General features: G+C 41.3%; 1 protein-coding gene across 2 annotated transcripts in view; it reads right to left on the reverse strand.

The window, feature by feature from the left end:
• RMND5A (required for meiotic nuclear division 5 homolog A) overlaps nt 1–26,370 on the reverse strand; it is a 28,298-nt gene extending 1,928 nt beyond the window's left edge. Inside the window, exons 1-10 of one of the 2 annotated variants that reach the window (XM_074147425.1) lie at nt 26,027–26,168; nt 25,392–25,422; nt 24,175–24,188; nt 21,363–21,505; nt 14,188–14,322; nt 13,916–14,016; nt 8,490–8,656; nt 6,453–6,618; nt 3,711–3,813; nt 1,036–1,190 (exon numbers count right to left, since the gene is read on the reverse strand). In XM_074147425.1, the coding sequence (XP_074003526.1) occupies nt 1,036–1,190; nt 3,711–3,813; nt 6,453–6,618; nt 8,490–8,656; nt 13,916–14,016; nt 14,188–14,322; nt 21,363–21,505; nt 24,175–24,188; nt 25,392–25,422; nt 26,027–26,168 (1,157 nt within the window). Of the gene's footprint in view, nt 1–1,035; nt 1,191–3,710; nt 3,814–6,452; nt 6,619–8,489; nt 8,657–13,915; nt 14,017–14,187; nt 14,323–21,362; nt 21,506–24,174; nt 24,189–25,391; nt 25,423–26,026 lie in introns of both variants that reach the window. The other variant, XM_074147426.1, reaches the window with a different exon arrangement.
• Between the last annotated feature and the right edge of the window lie 567 nt (nt 26,371–26,937).

Raw genomic sequence — 26,937 nt, forward strand, 5'->3', positions numbered from 1 at the left:
TATCACGCTTTTTCTTCTAATTATATTCTCTCACCTTTCGCCCACACATTCCTGAATTATTAAATACCAAGAAATTACTCTTCATGATTAATCTATTATTTCTACTTCTGGATTAGGTTGTTGCATTTCAGTCATTTTAAATAGGCTGGTAGCTTTCACTTTGACTTCCTCACCATCCAGGGAGTTTTATTCTCTGGTTCCCAAAATGCTGTGGTTGTACAAGCCGCTTAGATCGGCTCCTGCAGGCTATGGCTAAAGAGGTCAGCCTGGCCTCCCCACTGAGGTCTGCACTGATCCAATTCCACCTCGTTAGCATTGATCCATTTTTCCCCATCTCTAAGTTGGGGCCTTTCAACCCCCACCCCTCAAGTTAATATTGTCAGAGCTCTGCTGTCGCTAAAGCTGATCAATGAAAGCATCAGGAATGAGTGACTGGGGACAGGAATAGTATAGCTGCAAGTTTGCTGGCTTAAAATGGCTAAAAGTCACCCACGAAGACATACCTTGGGGCTTTTCTAGCAGGGCAAAGAATGCAAACATCACTCAACATTTAGAGCATCACTTATTTTCACACCGGATTTTGCAAAACAACTTATGGCTCTAAATTAAGCTGACAGCCTCCATGGATGCTACATATATTCAATTCAAATTACTGCTGGTTCTTCTTCAAGAAAATCTGTATAGCTCACTCTCCCTCCTATTTCCTCCTTCCCAAAAGCCTGTAGGCACCCCGCTGATTTTGAATTAAGCCTCTTTGAATAGAGAAAGCCTCTATTTTGAATTATGACAACACAATGGTACTTACAACTTGGAAAATTACTCTGTTCATTGCATGCCTTCACGTAACCTCAGTTTTTACAAGATCAGAGGGTTTGTTATGCTTTTCTCCAGTGCACCAACCTGGCTTATCTGGTTTCTAAGTCATTCTCTAAGATTAACAAGCTCCCACCAATTATGTTTTCCCAAAACACACAATTCTATTCTTAAGATTTGTCTTTGTCTGTAAGTTGCTCGAAATAAAAAAATTGTACTTACTTGCTGCCATTAAACATTTTATTCAAAGCATCTCTTGATATAATATGACCACAAACTAACTTCATAGGTGGATTATTATCTGTTGTTTGCTGACGAAGAATAGGACAAGCAAATATTGAATGATACCAGCACTTTTTACCAAGGTCCACTTCAATCTGTGAAAGAAATTAATATAACAGTTTATCTTGGGAAACTACATTTCCAGCAACTACCCCTTTTAGGTCATGTCCCTTACTTAACGGATTTCACAATTCAGCTGTGAGGGAGCAAAAGCCATCGCGTGAACGCCTGACAATTTCCCAGCCAAAAATACTTAATTGTGATCTTAAAATGGTGATTTATGTTGCTTCTTCCCATCCCCAACAAAGCAGAGTATTCTGCCAAAGGAAAAGTGCATATTTTAGCATAGATTTATGCCCTGGCAAGAAAACTGAGCTGATGACCCAACAAGACTTTATTTCCTACCCAGTGATTTCCAAAATGGTTTAGATAATAGATCTCATTTGGGGGGGGGGGGGGGGGGGGGGGCAGGGAAGGAAAAAAAAAAAAGAAAAAAAAAAAGGAGAAAACCCCTTGGATTTGTTATATTAATGGTCTACAGCTTCTTGAAAGACTCTCCCTACAGCTACATGTCCTGTCAATAATGCAGTGTATCAGAATCATTTTTCACTACCAACACAGAAGACACTGGTACAGCACAACTCTTGCCATCAGGACCAAATGATTTCAGAAAGGAGTATCTCACAGAGAAGAATGAGTTTGTGACTTCAGGAACCAATTAAGAACTGCAAAAATCACAGCTTCTGTACCTGAAGCTCCTGGCTCTGATCAGTCCTCAGTTCTGACAGGTTTAACCTTCAGCAAAATCTGACAATATAACCTTGTCACAGTATTTGCACGATGAAAATAAGGCTTCCCATCCCCGTACTGCCTTAGCAATACATGCTAGAGACTCTTAGCATGTACTGAGACCTAAGAGACACTTAGGTTCAGAAAATGCAAGGAGGCATATATGTATTATTAAGTGATCTGCACCTGACAGCAATCTTTTCCCAAATGCTCCTTAGCTAATCATTCCAGTCTGGACGGCAGGGCATGAATCTGCCACACTCGGAGGTTACACGCTCAGTGTTACAGAAAACACAGCTGGGAGAAACTCACCACACATACTTACACTGTAAATTAATCTCTTCCAGCTACAATCAACGAGGCTAACTCAGTTCATGCCCAGTTTGCACTAAATGGGTTTTCTTTCCAAATCAGGAGCAGGCCACTAGAGAGCTGCACACACCCAGTAAGAGCTATAACAGGAAACTGGGGTTTCACAACAACTGAACTTCATTTCAACTGACACAAATGAGTTGTGCTGGAAGCATAACACACAGGATCCCAATTCCATTCCCATGTCCCCAGCTGTAGCACTAATTCTTTCACGTCCTATCTGCCTGATGAAGAGTCAGCGCAAAGCAACACGAGGACAGAGCTCAAGCCTAGCTAGAGGAAGTTAACGTTTTTAAGTTAACGTTTTAAACTGCATTTCCTTTCCAGTTACAGAGAAACATCTCATAGGTTCAGTGTAAGGATAAGTAGCAGGTGAGAGCACCTGTTTTGTTAAGGTAATTTGATCAAAGACCTTTTCAATTCAAAAAGAGGATAACAAATGAAGGAGGGAGCAACAAATAAAACAAAGAGGTACAAACCTGACAGACAAACATAATCGCGACAGTACTAAGAAACAACCTTGTCAGTCATGCTAATTGGTAGGTCATCAAGAAACTGCAACCAAACCTGGACTTTGCAACAGATGAAAATGCAAACCTGAGGGTCTCAGATGAGAAGCGGTCAGTAGAACTATACAAACTGCAGGAGGAACATGGAGGGGAAGGGGGAAGAATGGCCAGAAGGGGTATAAAAGGGGTCAGAAGGGCTATGCCAGTATTTGAGGGTCCATGAACATGCATTTAGCAGGACCTGTGGCAATGGGACAAGGGGCAATGGTTTTAAACTAAAAGAGGGTAGATTTAAACTAGATATAAGGAAGAAATGTTTTACAATGAGGGTGGTGAAACCCTGGAACATATTGCCTAGAGAGGTGGTAGATGCCGCATCCCTGGAAACATTCAAGGTCAGGTTGGGTGGGGCTCTGAGCAACCTGCTCTAGTTGAAGATGTCCTTGCTTATGGCAGGGGGGTGAGACTCGATGACTTTAAAGGTCCCTTCCAACCCAAACTATTCTATGATTCTAGCAATCCAGAGTGGTGCATGTGTGCTTTTGCCAGTGAATTTCCATCTTCACCAGACAAAGAGGAAGGGATCTTGACTGTCTCTACTTATGTTTTATGCAAGTCCTGTATGTGGGTGCTGTTGAAGGCAGCGCCTTGTCTGTGGCAGCCTGTGTAGCCGGTCGTATCAGTGTCCTTTGTGTGTGTGCATGGGTGGGTGTCTGTAATTCATGCTCAGCTTTGCTACTGGCTGAACCAACAACCGGGAAAGCAGCAGGTACCTCCACTAACCTGGGACGGAGAGCCCCAGGTCTCTGTACAATAGGAAGCCCCAAGCCCCAGACTGCTGGAGGTGGTAGCCATATATAACATCCATTAACGTTCAGCACAAAAAACCCCAAAACAGCAACCACCATTAGAAATCTGCCCTGAGATAGCTCAGCATCAACTCACCGGTAATTCATCCTTCTGGTTCCAAACACCTGTGCACTGCCTTTGTTCAATAACTGCCTTGATATTAATTAGAGCTGGTAATGCTACACAACCTGCTGAAAAACTGCAGAAAAAGTAAATGTTAACACAAGGTGCCTGTTAGAAAACCAGCATTTCTCATATTTTTACTTTAAAGGTTGCCTGGGACACAAGAGTGTTGTACTACTTCATTCAGTTCTTGTCTGTACGTCTAAGTTCCCTTCAGGTATAACAAGCAAGAGTTTTGGGGCAGGTGATCAGTTACCCTGCATCTTAGGCTAGGACCCTCACGGACTGTATTCTGGACTGAAAACAACAGTTAATCTTATAATTAATTGATTTTCTATACCGCCTACTTTGATTTTGAGCTGTAGAGGAGGAAGATGTAACGTTAGCATATATAGGTAGTTGCTCTCTTAACCATGGAAGAGCACACGCAGCCTAAGAGTTTCCACATAACCCACATGTACATACAACCCATAACCCTTTAATTACATGTAATTACCACATGAAGAAACACATCTTTCCATCTTCACCTTAAATCAAGAAAACAAATGTAGAAAAAAAAACACATAGGAAGGCAAGTGAAGGAAGGATATCACAACCTGTAACAAGAATGGCAGCACGCAACTGAACAAATTCAGTGTCCCAACAGTCCAGCCTGCTCTGAGAGCTACCCATTACCAGAACTTAACGTATTATTTTGAAATATTTCACTATGTTACAAAAGAAAGTGTGACACTGAGTTTCCACAAATTAACAGATGTTTTGATGGACTTAGGTCTAATGACAGTACCACAGGCCTGGAGATCAGCAGCAACAGAAACAGGACTTGACCTTGGTATCAGCCTGCTCTGCTTCTTTGGCTGATTATTTTTTTATTATTTGTGCAAGTTTTATTGTCACAGTCTTCCTTCTCCACTCTGCCCCTCCAGATACTTGTTTTTATGTTTCTGCAGCAATATTCTGGCTAGTTTATGTGGAAGGGATGTGCCTGAATTCTATGGATCTCTTGCCTAAGCTAAAAAACAAAACACCAAAAAAAAAAACCCACCCCAAACCAAACATACACCTCACCTCTGACCAGCCATTTTATTCCTTAACACTTTGCTTTTTGGTTATTTCATTACTGAACATTACTTGTGCTAACCTTGCAGAAAGTTTAGATAAATAGTATCTGTAGAAATAAAAGCATCACTGCTTTTTTAAGAGTATAACAACTCAAATAAATTAAAGTGGTGTCCTAGTCTTTCAAGACCCTGAATCACAGCCTCTTTTATAATGAGAGTTTTCCACTGATTCCACACAGTAACTCAGACCATGAGGTCTGTACAGGATTAGATAAACACTTGAGAAATCAGTCAGCCTTAAAAAAAAAAAAAAAGAAAAGAAGTGACTGCTACCCGTGTTCTAGAAAGCAATACATTTTATAGCAGGGATTTAACTTCAAGATAGTTTAATTTCTACAGGATTTGTAGTGCTCAAAGGTCACGTCAGTTTAGAACAGTCTTGTTTATAACAACAGTATTGATACCACCTATACAGTAAATACTTTTCAGTGCAATCAATCTCACACCAGGCACAAAGCAAGCGTCCAACCAATCCAAACATCAATAACAGGGATTTTCCACTTCACTCTTGGCCACTCACACTGAAAAACATATTATAGCATCAGAGCATGAGCAATTAAAATATAAAGGACTGCTGTTAACTTGACCGAAATAGGAAAAAGATGAAGAACCAAAAACCAGAGAAGTTTTAGATATCTATAAAACCCTTAAACTGAAACTCATAGTTAAATCGCAAAAGACAATTAATCTGAAAGTGCCTCCTTTGTTGCTTCTGTTGCATTTTGTGACAGAGGTGCAAAGAGAAGTAGGCAGCCTGACAATTTTAAGAGCTCTAAACTAAGCAGAGAAGTCTAATAACAGTAACATGCAAACATTAAAAAAAGCCAAAAAAAGAGGTAGTGAAGCTTCTGCTAAGTACCAAATCTAGCCCAGAAAGATACATATAATTTGGTTTCTATTTAATGTCTGAAATGAAAATGAGAACATCAGGCGAGTATATCAGGGAAATTGACATCCAAAGGCTAAATAGCAGCTAATCTGTTTTATCTTCAGAGAAACTAGAAGGAGATTAGATTGTATTTGCTTCACATTTCCAACAGCCTCCTACAGATTTGCATTTTGTCAGATTAGCTACTGAGCTTGAAATTGCCTCTTTCTTCTTTGCAAATGAGGTCCAGCAAACAATTTGGGAATTTTAGCAGCTGAAATCACAACATAACTCTTAAACTTTCTTCTAAGGAGAAGACAGGTAAAGTAACGTGTGGATTAAAAATCAAGATGATCAAATGCTGACAGAATGGCCACAGTTTGAGGGGTTTTTTTTTGTAGTTAAAACAGCAGTTTTAACAGTTTTCACACACTTGCTGTGCGAATAATTGGCTGATCTTCATCACTGATGTCTAAACTACAGACGCCAAACTCCACATCCATGCATGCTTCCTCTTGAGCTGCAAAGGTGCAGGGTAAAGCACAGCACAAAGCAACCCCTGATTTCTAATCTTTGCAAATCTTCTTAGATCTAATTGTAACCATACTCTTTATTTAATACAAGCTAAATGAGGCTACTTCTCAAAAGCCGTTTCTTTCATCCTTTACAAGAAAGAGAAACCAAAACATTATGTACCTGGTTAAAAGCAAGTGAAAATGAGCATACCTAACACTGAGAGGTGATTCAACTGAGAGACCCAGAAGGGCACAGGCGTCTCTTGTAAAGATGTCACAGATGTCCGCCCACTGGTTGGCATCTAATAGATGAACGTACGGTGAGTTCTCTATACCTTGCCGCAGATACACCAGACTGCCCATCAAAACCTGAATATCTGTGAGGGAGCAGGAACAGTTAGTTATTTTATACTGCAAATAAAAGCTAGCGTCTACAGTTTTAACTTTTACGTGGAAAATAGGCTGACACACCAAATCAATATTACACATCCTCACCTACACAAAGTACAATTACAGCCATCACAGAACAGATGTCTACAGCTACGAGACCTCCAGTCCACTGCGGACAGACTGATCGTCTGCCCCTCTACAGGGACAGCATGCTGCCTATTCGTTTGCTTCAAACAGGTTTAGTTTTTTGTAAGCTGACACACAGAGTACACTACAAGTTAGGCTTTACTCAATTCAGTTTGATATAGTTCGCCTAACTCGCATATTGAGCGACTGACATCACCTACCTGGACTCCTGCAGATCATCTGACACTGTCCTGCATGACATCCTCGTCTCTAAATTTGAGAGACACGGATTTGACAGATGGACCACTTGGTGGATAAGGAATTGGCTAGATGGCTGCACTCAAAGAGTTGTGGTCAATGGCTCAATGTCCAAGGGGCAACCAGTGACAACTGGCGTTCCTCAGGGGTCAGTACTGGGACTGGTGTGGTTTAACATCTTTATCAGTGACACGGACAGTGGGATTGAGTGCACCCACAGCAAGTTTGCAGACGACACCAAGCTGTGTGGCGTGGTCAACACGCTGGAGGGAAGGGATGCCATCCAGAGGGACCTGTACAGGCTTGAGAGGTGAGCCCATGCAATCCTCATGAAGTCCAACAAGACCAAGTGCAAAGTCCTGCATGTGGGTCACAGCAATCCCAGGTACAAATACAGGTTGGGCAGTGAACAGATTGTGAGCAGCCCTGAGGAGAAGGACTTGGGGGCATTGGCTGATGGGAAGCTGAACATGAGTCAGCAATGCAAGCCCGCAATCCAGAAAGCCAACAGCATCCTGGGCTGCATCAAAAGAAGCAGGTCAAGGGTGATTTTGCCCCTCTAATCTGCTCTCATAGTACTCCACCTGGAGTACTATGTCCAGCTCTGGGGCCTCCAACATAAAAAGAACATGGGCATGTTGGAGTGAGTCCAGAGGAGGGCCACAAAGATGATCGGAGGGCTGGAGTACCTCTCCTATGAAGACAGGCTAAGAGACTTGAGGTTGTTCAGCCTGGAGAAGAGAAGGCTCCGGGAAGACCTTATAGCAGGCTTCCAGTACCTAAACGGGGCCTACAGGAGAGATGGGGAAAGACTGTTTATGAGGAAGTGTAGCGATAAGACAAGGGATAACAGTTTTAAACTGAAAGAGGGGAGATTTAAATTAGATATTAGGAAGAAATTCTTTACTGTGAGGGTGGTGAGACACTGGAACAGGTTGCCCAGAGAAGTTGTGGATGCCCCATCCCTGGAAATGTTCAAGACCAGGCTGGATGGGGCTTTGAGCAATCTGGTCCCAGGGCAGGGGGCCTGGAAGTAGATGATCTTTAAGGTCCCTTCCAACTCAAACCATTCTATGATTCCTCATTTTTCAAAAGTTTCGTTTCTCTTTGTATTACCCCACGCAGTAGAAAATAGCATATGACTATTCCAAGAATATTTCTGTGCATTTTTAACGCTTTATCCTGGCAGTAGGCCTACTGTAGATGTAATCTACACATTAAAGAGTCAAAAACCTCAAATTTAAGCAAATATGTAGGCGTATTAAAATATAATTTTGTACCCTCTAAAAAAAAGTTAATTCAAATTGTAAGGATTCAGGTTATACATGTTAAATACAAAAATAAGAAGCCTCTAACAAAATGAATATAATGGAGTAAAATACATTTGGAACATGATTTATATTTTACTATGAGGTGCCACATCCAAATGCTTTAAATCCCCTTAATGTCGCTTTAATCCCCTTAAAAAACTTACCTTTCTGATGATTTAGGGCAAATGGCTGGAAGTTTTTCGCATACTGAAGTGCTTCTCTTTGATTTGCCGTTCCACCCATCAATAAACTAATGAAATATAGTCTGTGTAGCTTAAATTCCAACGAACTATTCTGTGCCATAAGCATTTCTCTGTTGGATACCGCCCACCTAGAGAAACGAAGAGGTACAATGGGACACGACATGAGTAATTAAGCATCAGCCTACAGCATGTGAAATGATTACAATTAACCACCTATTTCAAGGAGAATATGACTGTTCCCTGAGCTTCTATGAGTCTATACGCAGCACAGAAAATGGCAAGACCCTTTACAAGTAATGGAGCTACACACAGCATACAACACGTGAATGATGGTACTCCTGGTGCTGCTGTACATGTTAACCTCTGCAAAATTCAACAGGCGCTGGCTGGAAGGTAAGACTGAATCAGGCACAATATAAGGTAGAAATAGCTAGAACCTATTGTATTTGGATTAATACCACTCTGAATCTTAACAGATAGTCTTCAGTGGCATTTTGAAGAAGTCTGACCAAGCCTTTCAAGAACATATTTTTCAACTTGCTCATTTGCCAAACATTTCCTCTAAGCCACTATGTTTATACGCATGTGTATGTTGCCCTGGAGAGAGGAAGTGCGTCTACTGGGGCCCTGAAGATAGACACTATCAAGACATTACAATGGGGGGGGGGGGTAAGGGAAATCAGTTTAAATATCATACTTTACCCTGCTTAAACTTTGCTTTCTGTGTTATTTTCAACTTGGGCAATAAAAATATTTCTCACTTTCTGGGTCTCATCACCATGACAACACTAATGTTTGGCTCCCAAATAGCATGGAATAATTCTTAAACACACACCAAGTAAAATGAACTGGAATTTTCAAAGCATTTCATAAAAAATTATTTTATTATTTAAATTTTATCCATCCTTTTCTTGGGTGGTTTTTTTTGTTGTTGTTTGTTTTGGTGGGGTTTTTTTGCCTTAATTCAATTAAGTCAGGCCTAAATCAATCCAATCTTTCTCTTAAGAACTTCAAGTTTCAATGTTCTTTAGTGCATCTGTTTCTCATTAGTGTTAATTAGTTATACTATTTTCACTGTGGGGGCCCCATTAAGCAAAGAGCTTTTCACTTTTCAGCAGTGAGGTAGTCTCTGTTCCTTAAAAAGAAAGGGTATGTGAGCCTTCTGTTCTTTTCAACCAACACTAAAATAAGAAAATTAAGCATTCTTACAGTACTTTTAAAGCTTTCAATGCAAGTTAGCCTTCTGCATTAAGACGTAGCGTTAATGAGCAAGTATCTACTTTCAATATGTTGTGACGAAAGTGTAAGGAGTCTGACTTTACTGGCAAGGCTTTGTAATGACAGCAGTAACCGTTCAGTGGGAAATGGTGAAAAATGTAGCTTTTCAGCTAAGAACAAGGCCCACTGTCCCTAATTTCAAGCAGTTTCAGATGAGCAGCCTCAGAAGACTGTCAAAACTAATCCCCATCAGGTGGGAAGGGCACACTAACCACAGGGTGTTTGTGGGGTCATTTGGTTGCTTTGGTCATTTTGTTGTAGTTTGGTGGGATTTTTTTTGGTGTGGTGTTTTGTTTTTTGTGGGTTTTTTTGTTTGTGGTTTTTTTTGGGGTTTTTTTTGGGTTTTTTTTTTGGTTTTTTTTTTTTTTTTTTATGACCAGTATCCACAGTTTGAACTGGGTACAACAGCAATAAAGGTCACTCCCAACTAAGAAAACATGAGCCTGAAGTTAACAGCTGTAAACCAATAAGCAGCTCAAAGACAAAAAACTATTATCAATAAACAATAAGACTAGTCCATGGTCCCATTAATGAGATATTAATTTGTATTTCATCAAAAGAGCCTCCATCCTCTCCCTGCCAATATTCACAACCATATGATACGGTACTTCATTTTGCTGTGATGGAGTCTATTTTTCCAGATTATCTTTTAGGCAGGCTTTCCATTTTTAGCTCTTTGAGTGGCAGCAGAGATTTGTATCAGAAGAAAGCAGCCACAGAAGCAAGGCCTGAGGTGTTTGGTCTGGGATGTGCTGTTCCTATTTCTAATGGAAAAACAAAAAAACCAACAAGTGAGGTTTAAAGCATTCAACCCGCATACTCTCTACCACCGTCCAAAATCATTAGTAATCACAATACCTGTCTTCCTGCCTCCTCTCAAAATGATACTTTCAGAGTGTTTTCACTTCCGAGACTCAAATCCATCTGAATTTTTTTAAAGTTTACAGTATACTATTCAAACCATAGGCACACAGAGCTCTGTTCTAGTTCCCACACGGGATTTAGTTAAAAAGAAGTTCACAAAGCCTAGCAAAGATTAAATTAAGTTTAAACCATACCCCAAAGGTCCCAGCAAATACCAGGACTTGTGCACCTTGCTGCTTTACAGACAGAAGAGAAGACAGTATCTCTTCCCCAGGAGATTACAGTCAAAAGCTTTGAATCTGCATCTCATTCCCCACCAGACTGCATGTCATTCCCCACCAGACCTTCCCATGGAGACCTGGCTCAGAAGGGCCAGAATCTGCCCAGATGGATTTCCCTCCCCCACCACCAAATTACAATGAAAAAAAGTCATTAATGGGATCCTGCAGAGGTATAGATATTACACAGCTTAGGATGCAGGGCCAGAGTGGGCAGCTACAAAGTGGCATATCCCACAAAAAAACAACCCAGAAATGTTATAGCCAGTCATACTAAATTTAATTCTGAAATGTAGTATTTTTAAGTGTTGAAATTTGTATTAGTAAGAAAATCTGAAAAAAAAATAATAAATAGAGTTTTGTGATGGTTTGTTGGGGTTTTTTTTGTTAATCAGATAGGAACACTAACTTTTCTCTATCACCACAGCAGGGCTTTGAATGTGTTTTCACAAAGTCATTAATCTGACAACTCCCTTTCCATAGCAGTGACCAGGAGACACCCATGTTTGCTTTGTTTCCAACACGGAGTTAAGCCAAGCACCAACTGCAGAGCACTGGCAGAGCCAGAGAGACTGGTTATTGTTTTCATCCCATCCTTCTGCAGTTTTGCATGGGTAAACCCTGCTATGCTCCCCTTCCTGGTTCACGATACTGTAATTCATTATCCTTGTGTAACACCTGCTTCTGCTTCAACACCACTGTCAGTAGCCTAATGCTAGAACGGGCCAGTTTGGGACTGGCTTTTGTGCACCCTGAAACTGTATTTACTGATGCCAATTTTAGCCATTTATTAGCATTTTGTCCAAAGAGCACAATTCCACCCCTCAAAGCTCCTCTCTCATAGAGGTTGTCCCTTCAGAAGCGGTTTCTATCCCTCCTCCTGAACACCCACAACTCCTGGGAAATAATATGGGAAATACATTCACTAGCACTAGCAGATCTACAGAATAACTGGGCATTTAAGACACCAGTTACCTCCTAAACTGTATAGTTCTGTCATGTTTTGATTGTCCTCATTAGCAACCATGGTTTTTAACTAAGCATCACTATAAACAAGGACCCTCTGTGCCCAGCAGCAGGAAAAGAGAAGCAGATAGCTTTTGCACTGAAGAGTTTAAACAGAACAAACATTATAAACAGAAATGAGACAGGGTGGGGGAGGGAGACCAGCATACAAACTGTGCTGACAATACACCCTATTCTCCATCCATTCAGCTGTCTTGGAAATAAGTGTTCCTTTCAAGAAGGACCACGCCTTCTCCTTTGTTTGAAAAACATTTAACACATTACAGGAACTACAAGATAGAACTAAGTATCAACGAGTAAGGCAGAAGGCTTAGCTAACTGGAGCTAAAATGAATTTAGTGACTTCCAATGGATGGATGTAACAGCACGTTATTGTTCCACAGAGAGCATCCTGCACAACAGCTATGTTATCATTTCTTGTAGTTCAAACAGCAGCACAGCTGACAGTAAATCCTGTTTCAGTTGTAACATAAGGCATTTCAGCGTTGCTTCCCCTCAACTGGCCGATTCAACAGCAATAAGCTACCTGAGCTTTCCACCTGTGTAACCAGATTCAAAGATCAACTATTTAGGTCAAACTTTGCATGACCCAGAGGCATAATCCAAGATTTAGTTTCTTAACACCACATTTGAAGAGCAGAGTATCCCTGCACTTAGTTTAGATGCCAATGACCTCTGAATTGACATACCCATGTTGGATCATGTTAAAGGGAAGAGAAAACATTCATTGATATGAAAATGTATTTAAGTGACTAATGCAAAAAAGGTATTTTGAATGCATGAATTGTGCTCTGGAATTAAACAGAAATTTTTAATTTGCTTTGTTTCATTGTTTCTACTTTTAAAGCTATTTTATTTTTTTTTACTTTTAAGACCAAACTAAGCTTACCGAAGCTCTTGCAATCTAAAAAAACGACAAAAAAAAACACCTAACCAAAAAAGCCCTAGAAACATAGGCCAAGGATTCGTCTGAGGTTTTCTTGTTTTCAAAATAAAAGCTGTTCTGAAATGGTACAGCACAGTCACATATCCACTACTGAAAATCAAAACAGCAGCCCAGGAGACATTTCATTAAATTTCCCTCTTCACTGTCACTTTTAGCATCAGCATACATATCTAATGGCTGCAAAGTCTTGACCTTAGTAGGTCAAGAAAATATCCTGGTCTAAGGCTGGTTGCTAGACCTCAGATATTCCGAGATTTGATCCTCCTCTGAGTGTTCAGCATTCTCAACTGGCTTCTGTGAAAAGAACCGTTTTGTTCAGAAGAAATCTCACTAACAGATCTCAGTCAGTCCAGGCTTGCAGCTCACTTACCGCAGAGGTGTTTCCTGCCAAGGAAAGGGACACACCTCTCACCCAGCATTATTAATAAGCACCTATCCAGCAGCAGCAGCCGCCTGCAAAGTACACACCTATCCCTTCACTTCCTCCTCCCACCCTGTGGTCCCTTATCTGGGAAGAGAAAGTGACTTGAAGAAAAGTGAGAACTTTGATTCCCAAGTCAAGTTCTGCTCATCCCAAAGGCTTAGTGAAGCCAAAAGATTTGGTGGTACCCAACACCTTTAATAAGTCCCAGTATTCTTCATAATTGGATCTTTTAAAATAAGGTTTGTTAATGATTCACTATAAGGCTAAGTACCATCATGGCAGACAACTGTTTCTCCAAGTAATGTTTCTTCCCCGAACCCTAAATCAGCATCACAAATGATTCAAATGAATCCTCAATCTAAGAAAGAGACCCTTAGGTAAGCACTGCCCAGGAGTAGGACACAGAGGGGACAAAAGGAGAGGGCAGGGATTCACTCAGTAACTAGACCTCTCAAAGGATAAATAGGGACACATCAAAATTTACTAAAAACAATATGTAAAGTGAAAAATTAAGGATTTGTTAAAAGCATTCAAAAAAAAAAAGGGGAGGAAAAAACCTGAGTAGACTTACTCTAATGCAGGTCTCAGAACTCTAACTTTTAATGCTTCCAATATTCGATTCAACTCCACAAACGGTTCTTTTTGACTTTGGTCTATTGATAGACCAGATTCCTGAAAAAACAAAGGTAGTTTTCAGTTGAATCATAAGAAAACATGGGATTAAACTGCTGTTTTTCTGGCAGTTTAAATATTCACCTGGAACATTAACATTCAAGTAAGGACACTAACACAAAGCATAATTTTCCATGGTTGATAACATTCAACATCCACTCTTATCGTTACCTGACAAAGTTCCTCAGCTACATCCAACATCCCCTGCCGGAAGAAGTGCTCCACCATCACCTCGTTGAGGATTCGCTGGCTGTCAGTCTGCCAGCACCCATCTATCCCCACGCTGCTGATGTCGGAGTCAAAATTCTGAAACGTACAAATTAACAGTTAATAGGATGGAACAAATTGCCATTTTTCTTTAATTATGCAGGGCATCTATGTCTCCACCCTGATGCTTTCTGCCTATTACTCAGTTGGCCCTCAATTATCTCCTGTTCAAAGTGAAGTATGTGTCAGCTGCTTCATTATCCCCTGTGTACAGAAGAAATCCTTTTGCTTGCTTGTTTCAAGTCTGAATGTTATCCACTATAAGGAATTACACAAACAAATTACAGGTCTAGCTAGCAAATTAGAAGTCTAGTTAACTAATAAAGGGGTTTCCAGATCATCATGCGTTTTTGAAGGAAGTATCTGCGGAATAGGCTTTTTCCATATGTGAAAACTGAATATGTTTAAGGAAGGGAAAACAAAATTGCCTACACAAAAATCACAATAGCGTTATCAATGCATCATTGTCACTATAACGCACCAAATTAGAAGTAAAAGCTTCAACTCATGATTTTTTTTTTTTTTTTTTACATAGCTGGAAGGGTAGACAACGCTGAAAAAAGAAAATGTCACTTCTTCCCACCCCCAAACGACAATGAAATTCAAATCTCTGAAGACCTTAAAATACCAGGCAACAGGATGAGCTTTGAAGATCTGAGAGATCTTTTACAGATCTAACCCCGATGATCCTACTGATGTGTATTTTTAGGCCAGTGGCCTACGGACATATTCCAAGAATAAGTAAAAATATTGTCACAGTGACTCTTTAGTAACACTTGGCACCGCGCCTCTTGGCAGCAGGAGAGCAACACTTATTCTAACCCAAGATACAAACCAGGATTTTAACTGCTAACATGTTTTACAGTCAGGGTATGCGGGTTTATTTGAATAAAAATCCTCGCCTAAAAGAAAACTCTTGCAAAAGAAACAGAGTCTAGAAGTCAGTGCATTGCTTGCTCCCCAACCTGATGGCCTAGTAACTACAGCTCTCTTCCAGGAAGGAACATTAGAAATCAGAAGTTTGGTGAAAATAGCAGTGCTTCAGCGGCAGCTCTGTGATGATCGACAGTCCCGCACAATATGGGAACACCTACCTAGCATAAGCTCACGCTTCTGTCAAAGCAGGCAGAGCAACCACCACAAAGTTGGTTCAAGCTATCTGCCAACCACATATTTTCAGTTCCCCATCAGCCAGCACAATGCTGGAGCGGCAGGTTAGCCGATACCCGACCTGCTGTAAGGTCTGCCAGGGCAAAGCTGGATAACCAACTTCAGAACAGATCCGAGTGAGAGAGATTGGTTTATGTTAGACTGGCACTTTGCATCCCAGGGACACGACATCGCTGACCTTCAGTAGGAGCCCAAAGAGTCATATGTTGTTTTGTCAAAACACATGCCAGGCAACAGACATTTGCAGAGCAACATTGCCAAAAGCATTTGGGAGCCTACTATTAACCTGTTGCAGAAGCTAAGTCGAGTTGGAAGGAGATTCTTAAATAAAAAATAATAATAAAAAAAAAAAGTAGAGAACATCATGGCAGCTTCAGTCTTTCAGACCAAGGGGTCACTTTTGCCTCGCACAAGTCTCCCATTCACAGTTATGCCTCTTTGCTTTTTCCTCAGGAGGTATCAAGTATCTAACCACAATTCAGATGTCAGCCTAAAAGACTGAAGCTATTGCCTTTATAGGCTGGCTAGAGAGGACCGGAGTAGCACACAGTGATTAGCTACAGTAAAGGCAGATGCATGTTGGCACCTCCCATAAAGAGAGGATCAGCCCTTCAGGGGCAGCCTTACCAACAGTTAACATGTCCACCTCTTAAATGGCAAGGGAGAAGTTAAAGGGGGCACAGTAACATAAATCTGTAAAGCTTCTCATTCTTCCTTCAAGCACTCTGCTCAGCTTTACAATCCACCTTCCCTTTATTTGCCACTTATTAGTTCCTTCATCAGCCACCTCCACATCTCCTCTGATGCTGCCCTGTGTCATTGTGAAAAAGGGGCATCCATCTCAATCCCACCATGCATGGCTTCAAAACCACCACTCCCTTCAGATCCCTTAGCAGACTTTCAGGAAAACATTAACCTTAGGCTAGCAAATTGTCTCTTCATCTTTCAGAGACAGTGGAGCAAGATGAGCATCTAAATTATTACCATTGATTAAGTCTCACATTTAACAACATTTTCACTTAACCTGCAAGCTCCTTGTCACACTGCTCGTCTTTAAGCTGCATCTTGAAAAAACTTAAGCATCTCGAAGACTAAATAATACTGTTCTTATGTGTGCCAATCCTTCGAAGCCTTTAAGGTGCACCACCACTGCTGATTCTGGTACCACTGTCCAAGCACCACTAGCAGGTAACATAAATCCATCAACAATAATGCATTAGAGAAATAGAAGAGACAACAGCAAGAACACACAAGCCTGCTTTTGTTACTTAGGTTTGGGGGAAGACAGGGAGGAATCATCAGTGATCTGAAAATAGTCGACTAAATTACTTTTCACGCAATTTCAAGTCCAAATGAATGTATAACCCCATAATAAGAAACTGTATTCTTCTGGGCAGTTACCAACCATTAGAGCTGAACCTTTGCCTTAAACATCATCACATCCTTCTCATTGCTTGGGGGCAGAGGTGGTAGAGCCACTTACCCCAGTTCCTTCACAAAATCCAGTTTGTTCTGAAACAACAAACTTATGAGCCTTGAGAACCTTTTCAAAACCCCAACATAAATTAAATTTTTTTTAAACCCATAAAAGATGGTAACAATGAGTCATATTAACCTAGATATGCTGTAGATTCAAGTCACATCATAAAACCCAAGTACCTCAATTTTTTTTCTCCCACTCATCCATTCCCCAATCAACCCAGTCTTGAACAGGTTCTTATTTCAGTAAGTACCTTTTCTTCTAAACAATTTCTGAGGTCTTTATTATAGGAATATAGGATGTAGGGTTCTACAGCTCTGCCTCCACTGGGTCCTGCGGAGCTTCAAGAACTGACTGCACGTATTACAGTGAGTGACTGTCACATGTCAGAACAAATTACTGCTTGCCTTTGGCTTACACATTTCATAACTGTCACACACGCATGATATGCTGGTGACTACACTGCTCTCAGTTTTGTTTTCTAAATGCTAACAGTATGCTAACTGATAGCATGTGGGCTTTAACAAGATGTCAAAAGTTGAAAGAAATTCCTTAAGTTACAAACTCCAGAAAGGTTATTTTGTGCTTTTCAGGCTTTAAGCTTAGAAGAGTGTCGGTTAATATTCCTGAGAAACAAGCCTTTTTTTAAGAGCCTAACTAGTAAGCCTAAGACTAAAATGTAGAATATTATGTGTTAAATATACAAATGATACAATGTAAAGTACATTACTGATAATTGTTGAAATGTGAGAAGGATTTCAAGATGCACACACATAAAATATTGACTTTTTAACCTTCCATGTTATTAGTAATAACATGATATAAAGAAGGATGATGATTAAGGACAGTCTTATTCCTTAGTTTCGAAGTTGAGATTACTTTGTGCATTCCTTCCTTCTTCTAAATTCTGACCCAAATTACAAATAAAATACATTTGTTTACCTTGTCTGTTCAGTTTGTTGGTTCATAAGATACAGCTCAACTTGCAAAAACCCTGTATTTATCTAGCCATATTCTTCACAGCAACATAATTAAATCTTGCTCAGTAAAGTTTTTTAGTTTGTTTGTATATAAGTTTTCACATGCAACAAACACTAACTTTGGTAAAAGCTTGCTTTTCCAAAACAAAGATTGGATTTAAATGTTTGCCATTTAAAAACAGGCTTTAAGTTCAGGGAAAAAATGCAAGGAGCTACTATTTACTCCACTTGCTTTCCTGAAGGCATTTAACGACTACTCAGACAGATCGCTGCCAGAGGGAAAACATATACTAGCCCCACCAAACATGCTTTGAGATGAATTCAAATCATTCCAGAAGAGCGACTGATTTACAGGGAGACTGATGAGTGAGATACCTGATAACAACTTGCTAAACAACAGTGACATGATTTAGTTCTGGAAGCAGAGCAAATGCTAGTACAATAAAGAAAAAACTGGATGCAAACATTTGCTTTCAAAGGAGAAAATGCTCTGGAAGAAATGGTAACCCTTCATGGATCAGAAGCATGCAATCCATGGAAAACTACAACGCAAAAAAGGTCTAGCTTATTACATAAACTTTCCACACAAAGTTTTGGCATTTTGTACTTCAGCACATGGTTCATATTTGATGCCAAATTTACATTTCATTTGTCAAATGCTTAGGAGCTTTTGTTCTCAGAGTGAACTCTGCAGGTAGACAAATCAGATCCCATCCAAGTTAATAAGCAATGACTACACTAACTTAAAGTTTAGTTTAGTCGGTTTTTTATGTGTTGGTATAAGCCTGCCTCAACATCGGAAGAAAGAAATTTAACCTGAGATTTGCCACAAGCAGATAATAGAGCAGGTTCTTTCAAAATCCAAGCTTGTTAAGTAGGAAGTTTGGTGATTCTACACGTAACAACAGTTGTCATTCGGATGCGTCACGTAAAATTGGTACCAGTATTAGCATGTTTCCCAATCTCAAATCAGGCAATAAAATAATGAGTTACATCTATCTGTGCCTGAACATATACCGCTAGAAAGACCATAAGCAGTGTTCTAGGGGTGTCAATCTGTCTATAAAATAAACCAGGAAAAATGCTGGAATGAGGCTTTACATGTGACAGAAACAAAACTCAGATCTCATGAATCAAGGCAAGGGCTGCGCTTCTTTAAATTCTAACAAGCATTTTATGTAGGAAGCAGTAGTATTTTGCCCAGAATGTGCTAAGAATCAATTCACTACATCAATTACACTTAATTACTTCTATCGGTTTAAGCTTAAGTATATTATGGGGAAGGAATGGGGGAAGGGCAGTTTCAATACGCTATGGGACTCCGTTGCCAAAATAGACTTTGCTGGTAGGTTTCAAGCGTATTTTCCAGCAGGACAGGGAAACCACATAAAATACATACGGAAGATTTCCTTCAAATGGCACTGTCCAGGGAATCATTAAATTCTACCTGGATTTAAACATTACACATATTCATCTGACAAACAGGCAAAGGCTTCAGGGTACATTTTAAAGTAGTTCCCTTAAGATATTACAATCAGGGAAAACTAATAAAATCCAGACTACTCGCATTAAAAAAAGTTAAAGTTCATACTTAAGGAGACAATCCTAACTGATACGGAACTTCATAAAAACACATCCTTTATTACTAGCAGAACTGGGGGCTCATGCAGTTCCCCGTGTTTTGATGTAAACACCACAGAGACTAAGCAAGATTGAAAAGCCAGAGGAAGAAGCACACTGAATACAACAAGTTGAGCTCATTTTTGAGCACCTCACTGAAACAGCCCTTCGGACACTCAGCCGATTATTGGTATCCTTTCTACTATTTTGCAAAAACACACACTTGACACTTGAAAAGAGTTTTTATTTACAGCTATCCTTTTTCAAATAAAAATAGTAGTAAACTTAAAACAGCACTGGAAAAACTATGCACAGGACAATTGAAACAGCTATTCGGAGATTGGACTCAATTCTAAACTTTGTTAAGCTTGCAAGTGTTGTTTTCTTGGCTTCTAAGAAATATTATCACCGATTTCCATTCTATATTCATACCCTCTATATATGACCCAGGGTTGTTCTACCTCAGAGTATTTAAATTAAAAGGGCATAGACAAACCTGAAAGCTTATTTGTACAAAGTCCACTTGCTAAAGCAGAATAGGAAAGTTTCAAACTTAGGAAAAGATTACAGAGATTTATTTCAAGGCTTCAAGCCAGTAATAAGGATAGAATTTTACTCTAGTTAATTGGTTTAGATACTGCAGCAAGGATTAGAGACAGATGCATCCTTAAGCTTTTGATAACAGTGACGCTTGGATTAAAGCTATTAGTACCAAGTTTGAGCTCTCCATAATTGTCAATCAGATATAAACAAAAAGATAATAGTTGCACAGACATTCTGCCCGATAAGGCAGCATTATGCACTTTGTCTCTTCATCACAGTACTGTTATATGATTTAACAGTTCATTGCTACTAACAAAAGTTCAAATGAGCTTCCCGAAGGATGAATGAGTATTCTGTAATGCTGCTAATGTCTTTGTCCAGATGAAGACTCATTTACTAGCATGTTCCTTAGTAAGATTATAAGGTGCACCCCACACCAAATGTTCAGGCCGTATCAACATAACTGTGCTGTGAAACTATCACATAAGAACATCCAAAAAAGCAAGTAAAAGATTCCTTCTATACAGAACTACTTTATACAAAACACACGCATATGAAGAAAAGCACCACCTGAAAGTATACATATAGCACCAGTTATACTAAAACTCTGGGTTTTGCAGTAACTTAAAAGAATTGTTAAATCTACCTACAAAAATATATTCAGATCCCAGTTATTCTTGAACTTAGAATTCATATAAGAAAACCCCATATGCAAAGCTTCAAAGATAAGCTGCCCTACCTTATTATTAATGGCACAGACACAGATACTACAAGAAGTCGAATCTACTCTACTCATATTAAGAACACTGTGTTACAAAATTAAGCCCTAAGAACCGACAACACACCTGAAACATGTACAAGATGTCTCTTAAAAATTTCTCTCAGTTTTTAAGCTGCCTTCTAGAACAGAATGCCACTTTTGAGTTATTTGCTACTGACAATTAAATAGAAATGCAATATATATTAAAAAAAAGTATTTCTTATTGAGACTGATGCTGAAGCAAACATTTTGCTAAACTCATATAACACACACTAATACTACGTCTAGTAATATTTACAGGGCATGTTCTCTTGGAAATTAAGAGATTTGAGCTGCCCCAGGAGGACTACTCTGTATACAGCAAGTTCTGAAAGCAAGTACTGTACACCCCACTGTCTTGCCTCTGCTTCTGTAGTTGACAGGAAGATTTATTTAAGATTAATTGTAGTATAAATCCAAATTCTGTAAAGCGGGATACGCATCACAGAATATATGCGACACCACAGTCAAACCACAATATAAATACCTTATCAATGGCTTTTCCAACTCGGGATACGCTGCTGTGAATGTCTTTATGATCGGAGGCCAGTTTTTGAACTGTGTCTTTTATTCTTTTACAACACTGTGTCATAACAAGCGAAATTGTCCCCGACAAATCTCCATCTTGATCTAGACGAAAGAGAGGAAAATTACTAACTTTGTTCCAAACAAATGATAACGTTAAATCTCTTAATATGCAGTAACACATAATGACAAGAAACGGTATTAAAAGAAAGAAATGCAATTAGAGAGTATTTGCAAAGCAATAACAGTTTAAATGAAGGAAGATGTGCAGGACACAGCTGACGCATGGAATTAGGAATCCAGTCGGGTACACAGTAACATCGAACAAGTGCAACAGTTTAAAAAATTAATGTAAAGTTCTCATGTGTCTAAGCCACAGTAGATTAATAAACACATCTCAAAGAAACACACCAACCCACCGATCTCATAGGAAGCTACTGAACCTACTACAGGATCAGTTTTCTTTTAGACAGTTTCCTGAAGATACATCAGTACGTCATGTTTCACTTCAACAAGGTATAAGCAAAATTTGGATTAACTGGGCCCAATTCACTCTTGCCCTGCAAGCTAGCCAGCTATATCAGAATCTGTTTGCATTTGAGCTGTATGAAACTTGTGCTTCCTGCCTTGCAGAAATAGCTCCTAATAGTACAGCCAACCAGTCTCCAATTCTGCTCAATGGATGAGAAACAGCCCATAAAGGACCTGACTGTGAACACCAGATCCACTCTTCCTTGTTATAAGATTTATTCTCTAGAAACTGTGACATTTTTAAACTGATGTTCAATCAACAGGTGCAATGCTATATGACCCACTCTGTGGGCAAAATAATAAATATGAAAGGTTTACAAGCCCCTGACAACATCATCACACCTAACAGTTTACACTTTCAAAATACAAAGAGAATCTCTTTTCCAGTCTTACCACAGGTCTCTCTCCTTCCTCAAAGTTCATTCTACATGAAGAATTTTTTCTTTAGGCACACAGACTTAGCAGCCTTCAACTGCATGGGAAGGCTAATTTAAGCAGGAGAGCAGCCCAGAAACGCTTCCCTAACACTCCGTATCCAAACCCTTCATATGAAAAAATAAAATCCCCAAAAATATCTCTTCAGAAGCAGGATTTAAAAAGGAACCATGTTTTCCATAAAGTTTATTCCTTTCTCATTTCGTATTTTAACACGCCTTTGGTTTCAGCAGCACATTAGAGTCCAGTTTCTGGTACTTCATGGAGAGCAAAACGCAGGCGCATCGAACTGTTGCTGCAGGACGGGCAACATGAGAACAACAGAAACGAACTTTAACTCTTACAACGTACCGTTAGTAATGTCTCAGAGAGAGCAAAGGAAATCCAGAAAAAAGTCTGTAATCATAGGGGGTATGTAATAATTTACCAGCCACTTATTCTAAAGACCTTCTTTTATGCATCCTAACTCTCCACCCTGCTGCTGATGTCAACAGCAAAAACAACCTTCTGGTGCTACACCCTAAAACTAGCTCATTTCTAGAGAAGTAAATAGCTTCTGTTCAGTCCCACAAGCCCCAGCTAAGGAAGTTTTAACAGCATTTTTGCAACAGCTATAGCTTTTAAGAAAATAAAAAAAAGCTTTAACTTTTGCCCTCCCTCCAGTCCCATGAAATTAACAATCACCTCATGGGCAAACAGCTAATAGGGCTCTATGCTCTTTTCTAGTGAATGAGCGGGGAGTAATAGGATTGAAACAGGCTCTTCAGTGTGTGTTCACTAACTTAACTCTATGCATCCTGAATTAAAAACAAAAATTTCACTCAACTATTACATAAAATTTGCCCCCTAAAATTATTTCAGGAATAATTATTATTTCTCAGTTACTACTTAATTTTTATGATATACATTTAAAATCACGTGAAGGTTCTTAATTAACTCATGACTTTTGCCAAGACAAAACAATCAGTCAGAGATTATGCAACAAGCAAGATGGAAATATTAATTGCCCAATAAACAGAAGGGTTAAAATACACTCTAATAGCCATTTTTTGCAAGAAAAGCCATTAAGCTAAAACCCAAACAACTTACATGTGTAACTGTTTTTACCCCAAGCAAATAAGTGAATTACTGGCCCCTAACGCTCACTGTAGCAGAAACCAGCTACAGTAAAGCAATGAAAGCATCTACGCAGGAAAAGCCATCAGAGCCATAAGAGAAAAGACTTCCCCTCTGTACCCATCTCTTTTAGCTTTAATTAAACTATGAGCTACTTCTAATAAATCAGGAGAAGAAAGCCTGCACACAGTCCTCCCAGTAATTCAGTGTTCACAGAACACTACAGACTGACAGCTTCTCTCTGTATTCTGTACTATGTCACAACTTAAAAAACAAAAAACAAAAAAACCCCAAACATTAGCAAGCAGACACTAGGCACAGAGTAGAGTCCAAAGCCAAGTTTACTCAGCCAGACACATTTATACCATCCAAGAATATGCAATATCCTGTCTTGGCTACTCTAGGAGGTGAGATGTATTAGGGGAAGAGAAGAACAACAAACTTTGTCTTCCTATTCACAGGCCGTATCATAGGGCTGTTGTGTACTTAGGCTTTAATATGAAGACAGCTCAAGCAATTTTAAAAGACTGTATGAATAGGGAAAAAGAAAACCAGTTTAGAGGCTGAAGCAGTTTTTAATGGTTTCTTTTTCTCCACCCACTTCCTTTTTATATCCACTGCCTATTTAAGGTCTTTTCATGTATCTTTGCTCTACAATGTTGTCCTACAGCATTAATTTCTTCTTCTGCCACGAGGGTTTTCTTCTCTGCATGTTTTATTTCTGCAGTTCCTACCCCTGAACTGCAGAGCTTCACATTAAGATGTCTGGCTACTTCCATCAATTTTCAAAAATATTCAGGATACACTATGTAAAAGCTGCAAATACCTGTTCTTATTAGAAAGTTCTAAATAACATGTTAAAGAAAAAAAAATATTTTTTGCCACCTATGAAGACAGGTTACATTCAGATGCCAAAACTGAACAGAGTCCCCAGACATTTCAGGGTACACTAGTAACACACCGGCTTTATTCTACAGTACTTACTAAAGGAAAGCTTTATTTGGGATGCACTCTGCTGGGACGGCATCACAACTTATTTCTTAAGTGCTTAAAACATGTCTAGGGGCCTTCACAGAACAGTCCCAAAACTCTTAATCCAAGTCTGGATGGAAAACCCAATGAGGATCCTGAAGGAACTTCACACTGGAACCTTTTAATTTTATTACGAGGAGAGTAAAAGCTCTGGACCTGCAACAAGATTCTCACTGACAAATCTTTACAGCCCCACAGAGTCCTACAAAAATCAATACAAGCGTAAGGGTTATGCCACACAGCTTTCCAGGCTAGGTCACCATCTCAGTTTGTGAAGACAGGCATTTTATCACCTGTCCTTAATGCGCGAGCCCAAGCTGTTTCGAACAGCGCAAAATACATCTATTGAAACATAGCTCAAAACAATGCCAAAAAGACCAAACGTTACTTCACCAGAAATAAGTGCCTCAGAACCGGAGTTTCATGTTTGCTCTCTGTGGAAATTGCTGTGTACACACAGCAGCTCTAATACACTTGTGTTTATGTTCCTGGAATTATACGCACTTGTAAGCGAGCTTTGCACCTGTATTTGTACAACACTGCAGCAAACACATTTTTCTCTGAACCAAACAAAAGCAGATTCTGCAACACAGTGAAACAGCACAGTTTGTTTTCAAGTTTGGGTTCAGGAGCCTGCAAGTTCCCATTTTTAATCCCCGAGCCATCACTCGCTTCCTGCATGGCCTTGGGTAAATCACTTCAGCTGTCTCACCATCCCCTCCCACTCCATCAATAAACACTGCATTACCTCCATCTCAGGGATTTCGCAAGGTTTAAATGTCTCGTGTTTATAGCGCGCTTTGGCCATCTAACCCGCCTGCGCAAGGGCTCAACATCAGCTGTAAAACACAAACAAGACTTAGAAGGCCATGTTTACTTCCTGCTTAAGAGTGGCTTTACCCTAAACACTTCCAAACCTAGCCACATCAAAAGAAAACAACTTAGTGACTTAGGAGCGGGGGGGGAAAGGAAAAGAAATAAGAGGGGGAGAAAAGTAAACAGGGCAGCCCTGCTGTTTATTTCCCCTGGGGGGACTAACCCCATTGTAACTCCACATAAAGGCGCAGAAGGTATGGACAAGCTGACCAGGGTCAGGCCGTACCTGCTGATCAGGAACAAACACTCCTCTTCAGCAGCTCACCCAAGGCAGGCAAGGCCCGGGAGGGCCGATACCTGGTTCCTACCTTTAACTTCTCCCTGACAGAAACGCACAAAAAGCTCCGATTCTAAGGCATAAGTCAGGGTAGACCTCCAGCTCAGCAACCCCCTAGCAGAGACCTTCCTCGGGGCCGGCCGTAAGCGGGGATGGAACCCACTGGGAGCGGGGAACGTTGCTCAGCCCCGAGGCTGAGGAGGGGGGTTCTCCCTGTCGGAGTCCCGCAGCCCACGAAGGCACGAAGTTTTGGGCCTTTTAACCCCGGAGAAAGGAGCCTGACCCCCGCCTTCCCGGGGACGGGGTAGGGGGAACCGGGAGGAGGGGGGGGGGGGAGGGTGGGGAGTGTCTCCACGTACTCTCGGTCTGGAGGATCTCCCGGCGCAGTCCGCCCGCGTACTGGATGAGCTCTTCCAGGCTGCGCTCGCAGAGCTGCCCGTAGCCCGAGAACTTCTGCAGCACCTTCTCCAGCTCCCGTTCCACCGTCACGCACTGGTCCATAGCGGCCGGCACCGGGCCGCGCTCCTCCTCCGTCGCCGCCACTGGGCCCCCCTCTCCGCCCGGGCCCCCCTCTCCGCCCGCCCCACCCTCGCTACCCTCCGCCAGCACCGTCCCGCCGGCGCGGCCCAGCCCGGCCCGGTCCGGCCCGGAGCGCCGCTCGGTCCCAACTTCCCCGTCTCCTCAGGCTGCCGCACTTGTGCGCAGGCAGCGCGGCGGACAGGCGGGGACCTCAACCGCGGTCGACACAGGCAGCGCGGCGGACACCTTGGCCGGGGACCTCCTAGCAGCCCTCGAGGGGAGGAGCAGCGATTATTGCGCAGGCAGCGCGGTGGACAGCCCTCTCCTGCCGGCGGGACGGGGCTGGGGGCGGAGGTGGGGGTTACTTCCACCGGTGCCCCGCTCTCCGGGGCGGCCTCGGAGGTCCGGGGCGGCGCTGGGCTTTAGGTTTTTCGGTTAGGTGGCCCGTGGGGCAGGCGATGAGGAGATCAGCCTGGGGAGAGGGGATCCTTGAGGTGTTGGAGCTCAGGCAGGAAGGTAGGCAGCTAAAGGGGGGGGCCTGGGTGGCGCTGTAGCCATGGCGACGCGGAGGCCGGTGGGGGCCGCGGGGGAGGCGGCGGGCCCAGCCCGGCTCGGCTCGGGCCTGCCCGGGCCTGCCGGTTCCCCCGGCCGCTCTAGCCCCGCAGGAGGCCTCAGAGGGCCGGGACGGTTCCTCTCGCTCTCAGGGCCGGGCTGCGGGACCCCTTGGTTCGGCAGCTGTGAGGCGTCAGGC

This window comes from Numenius arquata, chromosome 5 (assembly GCF_964106895.1).
Source record: "Numenius arquata chromosome 5, bNumArq3.hap1.1, whole genome shotgun sequence".
NCBI classification, from domain to species: domain Eukaryota; kingdom Metazoa; phylum Chordata; class Aves; order Charadriiformes; family Scolopacidae; genus Numenius; species Numenius arquata.